The 10714-nt window shown below is 28.9% G+C and overlaps 1 protein-coding gene across 1 annotated transcript; it reads right to left on the bottom strand.

Annotated features, from left to right (window-relative positions):
* Positions 1-1062: 1062 nt before the first annotated feature.
* Positions 1063-2519, bottom strand: LOC134829930 (serine/threonine-protein kinase 4-like). The gene is made up of 2 exons (XM_063843229.1): positions 2198-2519; positions 1063-2140 (listed from the first exon to the last, which is right to left on the bottom strand). The coding sequence occupies exons 1-2, from the start codon at positions 2351-2353 to the stop codon at positions 1439-1441; spliced, it is 858 nt and encodes a 285-aa protein (XP_063699299.1). The 5' UTR covers positions 2354-2519; the 3' UTR covers positions 1063-1438.
* Positions 2520-10714: the final 8195 nt, after the last annotated feature.

Genomic DNA, 10714 nt, shown 5'->3' with positions numbered 1-10714 from the left:
CATTTTTAGAACGAAATTTCGATATTGGAGAGCTTGTTTATTGTTTGAAATACGAGCCAATGTCATTGAAGGCACTTGACGTCAGAAAAGCCACAAATTACCTGGTAGCTCCATGAATTTGTTTTGAGAGGAAAAGAGCTTACATGAGTCTTGAGGTCTGAAAATGATCAAAAATTGACATTTTATCGAAAATTGTGACACCTGTCAAAATGTTCATTAAGATAAAATTAGACAGATGTCAAACTCTTTGAAAAAAATCTTAATTTTTAGCAAATTTTTTATTAAAATTTTCAAAAATTAAGATTTTAATCGAAGATTGTGACATCTGTCATTTTTTCAATAAGAAAAAAATTAGCATGTTTTATATTTTCAAAATTTTCCAAAATTAAATATTTAAATTGTGACATCTGTATCTTTCATATTAAAAATAATGACAGATGTCAAAATTTTCGATTAAAAATTAAAAGTTCTTGATTTTTTTTTTAGAAATTTTGAAATTACATTTTCTCAAAAGTACAGATTAAAATAGAAAATTTTGACACCTGTCATTATTTTAAATATGAAAAAAATGACAGGTGTCATAATTTTCGATTAAAACCTTAATTTTTTTTAGAAAACTTTGGATATTTTAGAAAAAGTTTGAGATTTTAATCGAAAATTATGACATTTGTCAATATTTTAATTCAAGGTTTTGACAGATGTCATAATTTTCTTTAATACAAAAAATGACAGATGTCACAAATTTTGATCAAAACCTGAATTTTTAAACTAATTTTAGACAAAAACATTCAAAACTTATTAATTTATTTTCGAAAATTGAGCTTCTAATTGAAAATTTTGACACCTGTCATATTTTTTTGACAAGGAAAATGACAGGTGTCAAAATTTTCTATTAAAAGCTCAATTTTTGAATAAAATTAAGATGGAAATTTCATAAAATTTGAAATTTTCTTTAAAAAAATTCAATCTGTCAAATCAGTTCTTTTAGCATCTCATTGAAAAGCGCAAGCCAGAAGCAATCCAGAAAAAAATCAATCAATTTCTTATCACATTTTTATTATTTTTCGACTTTTTTTCATGCAATGAATGTGAAAAAAAAACAGCAGAACTAATATTAAAAGAAGAAAAAATGTAGGAAATGGGAGCAAATCACAGAGGGCATAATGCTCTATGAAGGCACAGTAATGATACAAATAATAAGTAATAATGATAATAATATGCAAGTAACGATTGTTTGTGATTATATATTGGTGTCGATGATGGTTTCTAACTCACATCACATCGCGCACTCACTCATGCCTCGCTCTCGGTACGGGAAATAAAATAAAAAAAAAATGTAGAACACACACGTCTCTTATTATAAATACACAAACAACAATCTTCTTCGTCTTTTTTTCTTCTTCTTCCCATCATGATGATGACGCGCTATAAAAACTTTTCACTTTTCAAAGAAGACCGTGCAAAATTTGTTCCGAATCAAGTGGTGATTGACAATTTGATGCAAATCGACACGTTTTTCGGGCTCACGTACGATCATCATTTCGCAAATTTTGTTCATGGCTGGATGCAGGCGGCGCTTTTTCGTATTGATAACAGGAACTTTAAAAGGCAACGTTAAATCGAAACAGTCCAAGGTCCCTTTTTCACCAAATGGATGTCTCAACTCACACATCTCGAAGAAAATGATGCCCAAGGACCAAACATCGCACTTAAAATCGTAAGTTTCATGATTCAATATTTCCGGCGCCATGTAGAACGGCGTCCCGATTTTCGTCATTTCATGCGATTCGGGGTTGCTGTTGTTCAGGGTCTCGTAAATCTTGGAAATGCCAAAGTCGACAATTTTCGCACGTCCAAATTGATCGAAGAGAATGTTGTCGGGCTTGAGATCACGATGAATTATCGAACGAAAATGCAAGTATTTGACGCCAACGAGAATGTCTGTGAAAATATCCAGAATATCATTTTGGGACATCATGCCGTTGGGCGAACGATGTAACGTGTCGATTTTGTGGCCCAAAGTCCCACCGGGGGCGTATTCGAGAATAAAATTCCAATTTTTCAAGCATTGGTAGAAGCCGAAACACTCAATTAAGCGAGAATGACGGACTTGAGAGAAAATTGCATATTCACGTTGAACCTGAAAATATTTTTTTTTTCAATGAAAACTGAAAATTTACGTGAAAAAGTTACTTACAGTTGATAACAAAAACGAACAGTCACTAATGCCAATGGATTTCATCACAACTTTTTCACCGGTAGTCTTCCGACGACAAATATAAACAGATGCAAAGGTGCCTTCGCCTATTTTTTTGAGTATCTGACATTCACGATTCCAGTCAATTGCTGCCATTTTTCACGTTTTATTGTTTTATCGTATTATAAATATTAAATTTTTAGCTTAAAAGTCAAGATGCACAATTATGTTAAATGTTAATTATGGTCAAGAGTTGTTCAAAAATGGTCAAGAATAACAAAAGCACATGTAGAAGTGTTGTTTGTCTGAAAGACGTCAAAGTGCTACTACTACTGGCAGATGAGTTGTGATAAAAAAAAATAAAAGATGAAGAGGTAATACAGGAAGGGCTCGTTAAGTTGAAATGCACTGAACAGCAATCAGGGTTTGGAAATACTTTTGCTTTTTGTAAAATTTTAATGAAATCCAATTGGGTAAGATTTATTTTTTAAAGTTTGTCAAAAATCTTTGCTTAAACAGAAACTTTTAAATTTAGATCCATGTATTTCAAATAATTTTTAATTAATTGAGTGAAATTATTCGATTTTAGACAATTGGAATACGAAAGTCTGAACAAAGAGAAACAAAGTACACTACCTGAACTACATGAAGCTTCATGATGGAAAAAGTAAAACTCATTTTTAAATAACAATAAAATCATTCAAGACCAGATGATATGCCTACATTTTGGTAACAGAACAGAGCAGAAGTCAAACCTCAAATACATAAATTCCATTTGCCGCTCGGAAGTGATCTCTAATAACCAATATGTCACTTTCGTCACTACTGAGGCAAATAATATTTAAAAGAATCAGTCGAGTTATTAAACGTCTGAATCGTTTCTTAAACCAAAAGAGAAGGTCCTAGTTTGTGGAAATAAACTCAAGTACGAGTCCACACAAAACATTTTCTTCTTGAAGAAAAATTACTAAGTATTTCATCCCGTCTGATCAATAAGAATGTACAACGTCTAAAACACTATGCAAGAACATTAACCTATTCAAACCACGACAAAACCACAAGAATATAAAGATCGTCACGTGGCCAAGTAATTGTAGAAATGTCCAACCAAGATAATGGTTTTGAAATATTTTTCGCTTCAAAACATACGAAAAATGACAAAAAATCATCAAAAATAATATTTTGTTATATTTTGTTAGAGCAAAATTACCATTTAATTTTTTTCGCACAAAACTAGACACCCCTAATCTTGCAAACAGTGAGAACCTACAAGAAATTTATAAAACTTCAAATCATCATCACCCATTAGAAATTCTCAAATTACCTCTATTTACAACATTGTACAGTTAAATTACATTGAAGGCTAAAATAATAAGCATAACCACACTCAAAATATTTCCGGAACCCATTCAATTAATATTAAAACTTTCAATTTTATTTTTTTGTTGTTTATTTACCAATTTTCGAAACCAAGAAAAAAAATCAATCAATAGAGGCCTTGTCATTTCCTTACAAAAATTGGTCTTTCTTTCTTCTCCATAGTCCATACTTCTCGATCGTTATTTCACCAAAACTAATCACATTGTATCGATCTACTTGCCCAAAAATGAAATAAGTCATGAAATTCATGTACGATCAACACCATGTTCTATTATATTTTATTTATTTATTATTACATTTTTGTTGCTTAGTTTGTCAATGTTGTTCGATTCATGAATTTGAATAGTTTGTACCCTGAAAAAAATAATAAAAAAATTTAAAAGATCGTAATCTCCAATAACTCATAAAAAAACCATGAATGAGAATGTAAGAGATGAAAATGATGCCTCTTCAAGCCAGTTGAGTATTAAATATATCGGACAAAGATCGTTTTTGTACCAAAAAAAAATGGTTTATGTTCATGTTTAGAAATTGAATCTCTTCATTGTTGGCGATGATTGTTTTGTATATATGTACATTTTGCGACTTGATCACGTTTGTTGTTGTTGTTATTTTTGTAATTGTGGCTAATGTTCCATAACAACTTACAAAGATCGGTTGTTGCAACGATGATGCTAATTTTTGACGAATATTGTTTATACAATTTTTTTATCGTCGTTGCATAATTTGATCGTCATTTTCGTCGATTTTAGTTCAAGCGAGTGGGAAATTTTGTGAAAGATGCGCCTCATGTGTGATTTTTTGCATGTACTTAATTAACATGTAGGACGATCATGAAGTTAATTTTGTTTGGATTTGGCGTGAAATGTTAACAAACCCAAGACAAAGGCATTGCAAAGCCATTTTATTACGAACAATAAATTGATGGTAAATAGCAACATTTTTCATCAATTGCATAAAAAACAATGTTTCTTCCTACCACAAGTCGATTGCTCGGTGCCTACATGAATAAATATGTTTTAATAAAAAAAAAAAGTATAATGATAGTTAAACAACAAGTATAGAAGTACTATAGTAATAATATGCAAATATTAGAGATATGTTGGAGGCATGTAGGAAAAAAAAGAAGTTTGAGAGTGTTATTACTCATCATCGCACAAAAGAAGCTCAGCTCGAGTTGTAATGTTTTATAACAACTACCGAAGTTTTTTTTTATTATTATTATTTGTAAAGAATATCTCATCATAATATATTTAAAATGTTAATAAAAAGGTGTTTATGTGCATACATGAGGCGCTGTGTGTTTAAGATGCTACAGCAGGAAGGCGTTATTGTTTTGAAGAAATTTTTATTCATTTATTTCTGTTTTGACGAAACCCGTAAGTGAAGTGTTGTTAACAAAACAAAAATATGTTAACAAAAGCACGACGCCGTATCAATCACAGACGCACATTTAGGAACGAAGCCGAAATGAAAGTAAGACTCAGTCGACGAGAAAGAGATAATTAGTATAATGAGTCATGAATGAGGTAATGAGTCTCAGCGAGTGACCAACATCGACTTCTTCTTCAAGCGATGCATTGAGGCAGTTCGACGAGACGACTATGGAGTTTAATTTCTTACAGCGCAGCGGTTTAATTGCGGTAATTACTGTGCACTTTGATTGCTTTTTGAACGTTTTTTTCTTCCACTGATCAAATGGATTTCTGAAAGCACTTTCACTGACAGTTTTTTGGTTCCAGAAGACTATGGGAAATCATCTAAACAAGTTAGATTTTCCACAGAGTGCTATTTTTGAATAGACGAAACCACAAGATACTGGAAATTCGAAGAAAGGAGGTTGTCAGAACATGTTAATATTTTTGTACCAAACAGATCTTTTACAAGAACAAGAGAGCTGATCAACATGAATATTACTCAAATTAGAGTCATAGTTGCTTTCCTAACCGGACATGCTAGATTGAATAAATTAATGAGTAGAATGGGTTATAGGGATTCAACAGATTGCAGGATCTGTCACTCGGCAGATGAAACAGCAGAGCACATTTTATGCGATTGTCCTTATTTAAAACACAAAAGAATGTTGCTTTTAGGAAGCACAAATGGTATTATGGAGCCTGAAGAATTTAGAGACTTCTCTCTGAAAGAAATCTTTTCTTTCTTAAAGAGTGTCAGCACGGTTAAAGAAGAATATGGAACAGGTTAGGAAGAAAGAAAACCCACAGAAAGCCCTTTTTGTGTGCTTAGGTGGGTCACTATATAATCATCATCATCATAGATTTTTCAGAGAATTCTTACAAAACTCTTTGGATGCTTCTAATAGAGCTGATAAGACAGAAGAGACCTTCTAAAAATTTTCGTGGATCGATCGATAGTGTTACTACTCGTTTCATTTTGTTGTATTCGTTTAATCCTTTGTAATAAAATGAGTTCTGTGCTCTAATTGTCAAGTAATTTGGAAGTCTGAAATCACTTCTTCTTCGAAGCTCGTAAGTTGTTGTTGTATTTCTTTCCATCATTTACGATGATATTGCGACAGTTTTTTGGCTAGTTCGTTTAATATCACTTCTTCGTATACTTATTTCGTTTATCACATATTGCTTTGCCTTAGTAAAGTTTGATTCTTCCACAGTTGTCAGTTCATCGTAGCTGGCAATAAATTTTGTATAAATTAATCTTAATTAAAAATGTTCAATTTTTTATGTTGGAAAAAATTTCTTCTTGGATTGAATTAATTTTATCCAACCTTAAAATTTGAGCAGTTTTAATAAGAAATAATTTATACCAAATTTATTGCCAATTTAAGTATCACTAAAATAAAAATTATTTACAGAAAAAAAATTAAAAATCTCACAAATGGAAAAATTTTGCTCTGATTAAATCAAAAATAATCAAAGCATAATTTTTCCATTTCTAACCAAAAACTCACCTTTTGAAAAAAAAAACTTTCCTTCCGAAATCTTACATAACTGACCTTTAAAAGTACTCGTTTATGGTTCACGACATTATTTATATGTGCTTTTGTCACGTTCGATGACCATCATCGACATTTTCTTGCGTCGCACTCGCAGGTCATGCAAAGTAGGAAAAAGTGATCGTTACATAAAAATTCATCATTCAAATAATTCGAGCATATCAATTATAAGTAACTTTTTTTCTGGTTGTTATTTTCGTTTTGTAATAAAAAGAAATATAGACGGCAGCGGCAGCGATGCAACAACATGTAATACAAAGTTATTTTACGCATTGTTCACTTTTCTTTTCTTTTACGTGGTCTTTCTTTTCGCGCTTTTCTTTGATTTTTTGGCTCGTCACTTGCTGTGCCGCGTTCAACATCATCAATTCTTCATGAAAAATCTGTAAATAATTTGTTTTAAAAATAAATTAACTTCTTGAATTATTTTTTACCGCGAATATTTTAACATTGAAAAAAATGTGAATGACCACGAAAGTGTGAAAAATTTTTTTGTAGCAAAAATCTAATTGAATCTAATCTAATAAATGAAAAAAAATTTTTTTTTTGAAAAAGATCATAGTTGATCACACATTTAGAGCACTTTCTCGCATATATCACCAATACATGTTATTAGCTCTGCTCTTTTGGAGTTTAGACTCGATCAAGTGATTGAACATAAGCGACCTAAGGTGTAGAAATCGTTCGACATGCACTTTGTTATGCGAGTTAGAAAGACATGACGAATCACTTTGCTTTACATTCCCGTTCGTAAACGACGATAATGACGACGTCGACGGCGCATTCATTCATAAAGTCATAACTAAATCAATGAACTTGCATTCAACAGGCCAATAAAAAAAAGTTAATTGTTTTAACAAACAAATAGATTGAAGTCTGTTGTTACAGTTAACTGTTGTGTGGCGGCTCATTCAGCGACGATGATGATGTATTATTGTCAAGTCAAGTCAATTTGACTGATAAAAAAAATTACAATTATATTTTGTTTGTTTATTTTTGTTGAGATAGAGGAAAGTGAAAGTCTTTTTTTAAATGAAAATTGCTCAATGAACTCCCTTTTAATGGGTTTCGTCGTTTATAGACGTTTGTTGCTTGCTTATTTTTAATGTTTATCGCATTTATGCATCGTCTCCAATAAATGGTTGTTGTTTTATTGGCTGATGTCGTTAGTTGTTGCTGTCGTCTTCGACATTTCGTAGCAGGTCTAATAGATATGGCAATGTGCAACAATTGAAGTGAATGGTGCTTGTGAGTGATTCATGTCTCACGGGAATTTATCAAGGGGCTCAACTTTTTTTAAATATTTTTTCAATAACATTTTTGAATTTTTTAATATTTTAAGATATTTTTGGACTACCAAAAGGTAAATTAGCCAAATATGAGTAACGTGGGTAAAATTTTGATCGAAATATAGGTAATAAATTGTCATTTTAGTCCGTTTTTGACCCAAAGATGATAAAAAAATCAAAGCAGGCAAAATTGTATTTTTCACGTGATTCAAATTAATTTTTCTAAACTGATAGTACAAAATTATATTTTTATTATTTGTGGATCAAAAAATTAAAAAAAAAAATCAGATTTTATCAGGTTTCTTTTTATTTATTATAGTTTTTTAAAACCTAATTTTACTAAATTTTATTTTTTTATAAATATTTTTTTTAAAAGTATAAAAATAAGGAGTTCTGCCATTTTTACAAAAATTCTAATTTTTCAAGATTTATTTTTTTTTAATTTTATCAAAGCAGAGAGAAAAAGGACAAAAAATTAGTAAAAATGGTGAAATTTTTCTAAAAAATTTGCTAAAAAAAAATTTTTTTAAATATATAAAGTCGATCCATTTCAAATTTAATTTTTATCAAATTCTCAGAGAAAATAATTTTTCTCTAAAATTTCTTTGAAAAATTCTTTAATGAGCAAATTTTAAAACTAACAGAAAAACTTATCGTAAAAAAAATGCGAAAAATTTACAAAAATCATAAAGAAAATAAAATTTTTAATTTTTTAATAATTAAAAAAAAAAAATTATTTTAGATTTTTGAAAATTATGGGAAATAAATTTTTTTATCCAAGTGGGGGAGAAAAAATTTAAAAAATTAAAAAATTAATAAATAAAAATGACACAAAATTAACAAAAAGGTGATTTTATATAGATTTGCACTCCCCTTCGTGGTCCGCTGATATTTCCGAAAATGGGTTCCCGAGAAAAAAAAACTTTTCGGAAAATTTACCAAAATATATAAAGAAATTTTGATGCTTTTTAAGAAAAAATTTGTAAAAAAAAAATTTATAAAATTTTTTTAATTTGTAGAATTAATAATTAAAAAATGTATAAAATTGACTTAATTTTAGATTTTTTTGAAGTTTTTTTCATAATTATCATATTTGGGTAAATATAATTTTCTATTAAAAATAGGAAATTAAACCCAAAATAGAGGTTCCCGATTGAAAAAATAAACTTTTTCCACCTCTGAAGCCCTTAAGATGTAGTAGTTTTTTTTTAACTCAAATGACAAAAAAAAAATAAAATTCATTCAAAAAAAATTATAAATAAATTTTGACTCCTGTAATAATTTGGAAATATAAAAAATTAACTCTATCTACCTGAATTTACGTCTCTGTTGCTGTCTCTCCCAGTCTCTCCAAACATTTCAGACACAATCGCGACAACAACAACAACAACGACGACGACGCTACACCCACTTAGCCGGTTATGGTGCATAAAAACTTGCATTGATTGTGACTTTCGTACGTCGAAGCAAGTTACTGCACTATTACAACATAATGCCTCAGTAAAATAAAAATAATTCCAGCACTCATAAGAAATAGTAAATAATACTAATAAAATGTTATAATAATAATAACTATAAAAAAACGTTAAAAAACATCATCTTCACTTCCATGTTTGTTAGTTTTTTTTTTCGTTACTTGTTCAGCTTAAGCGATTTTATTATCATTATCACTGCACTCTGCACGCGGAGCAAAAAAAAAGCGCTTTACCATGCAGCAAGACTCGTTTCTTTCATTTTTCATCATATTTAGTAAGTTGATCTCGCGAGTGGTTTGTTTTTATTTATTTACGATTTTGTGGTGACGACGACGAGCGACGAGCGATGCAAAGTGAAAACAAATCTCCTGCGATGCGTTGATTATTCAACTAATATTTTTAATATTTTGTCCTTGACTTACAATTTATCTCAATAAAGAGATCATCAAGACGTCATTTTAACATGTGCGTGACAATTTCATGGGATTTTAACGCAAAAAAATTAAATAAACAAAAAAAAAGAGTTTTTAAGAGAAATTGTGTCGTTCATGGTTTGTCCGTTAAAAAAAATTAATGAGTTTAATGTACGAACGAACGACGATTTCCTCTCTACTTATTTTTTTTTTAATTTATTGTTTGAAGAAATGGCAAATAGGTATTGATGTAAAAATAAAAATAAATTTATAAGGTTATAAAATAAAATAAAAACGCGACAATTTCGTAATTTAATTGTTAAGATAGCGGTTTTTATTTTGTTTTGTTGCTTTTTTGGGAGTGAAGTGGCAAAAAATTATAAAAAAAAATATTGAAACACACAAAAGACCTTAAAAGCGCTTTTAAAGCGATTTTTTGGTAAATTTAACTATTGAGAGAAATTATTTTCTTATGACTGCAAAAATTGACAAAAGCGTATTTTAAGGGCTTTTGAAGACTTTTTATAAATTTTTGAAAAAACTTTTTTTTTAATTAAAAAATTGATTTATTTTTGATTTAAAAAAAAATTATTTTTGATTTTAAAAAATCTATGATGTTGAAAAAAAATTATTAAAAATTATTCAAGCAACAATATTTTGAAAAAAAAAACAAAATATTTTTGGCTAAAAAAACAAAATATTAAACATAAAAGAGTTGTTATAACCATAACTAATACAAATGTTTTTCTTAAAAAAAATTTTTTAATACAATTAAATTTTAATTAAATGATTTTAATTCCAGTTGACTTAAATTATAAATTTTTATTCAATTTAAATCTTTTAATTTTTATTTAATTAATTATTTTATTTTTTATTTAAATTTTTTTATAATTTATTATTTATTTAATTAATTTATTTTTAATTTATTATATTAATTTATTATAACCACAATATTTATTAAATAATTTATTTAATTAATTTAAATA

This window comes from Culicoides brevitarsis, chromosome 2, assembly GCF_036172545.1.
Source record: "Culicoides brevitarsis isolate CSIRO-B50_1 chromosome 2, AGI_CSIRO_Cbre_v1, whole genome shotgun sequence".
Lineage (NCBI taxonomy): Eukaryota > Metazoa > Arthropoda > Insecta > Diptera > Ceratopogonidae > Culicoides > Culicoides brevitarsis.
Note: the sequence above shows the minus strand (reverse complement) of the source record. Positions and strands in the feature narration are given on the sequence as shown.

Coding starts and splice junctions, on each gene's coding strand:
- LOC134829930 (XM_063843229.1), bottom strand. CDS start 2,353: ATGGCAGCAATTGACTGGAATCGTGAATGTCAGATACTCAAAAAAATA. Junction 2,141..2,197: donor GTTCGTTTTTGTTATCAACT/GTAAGTAACTTT, acceptor AAATATTTTCAG/GTTCAACGTGAATATGCAAT.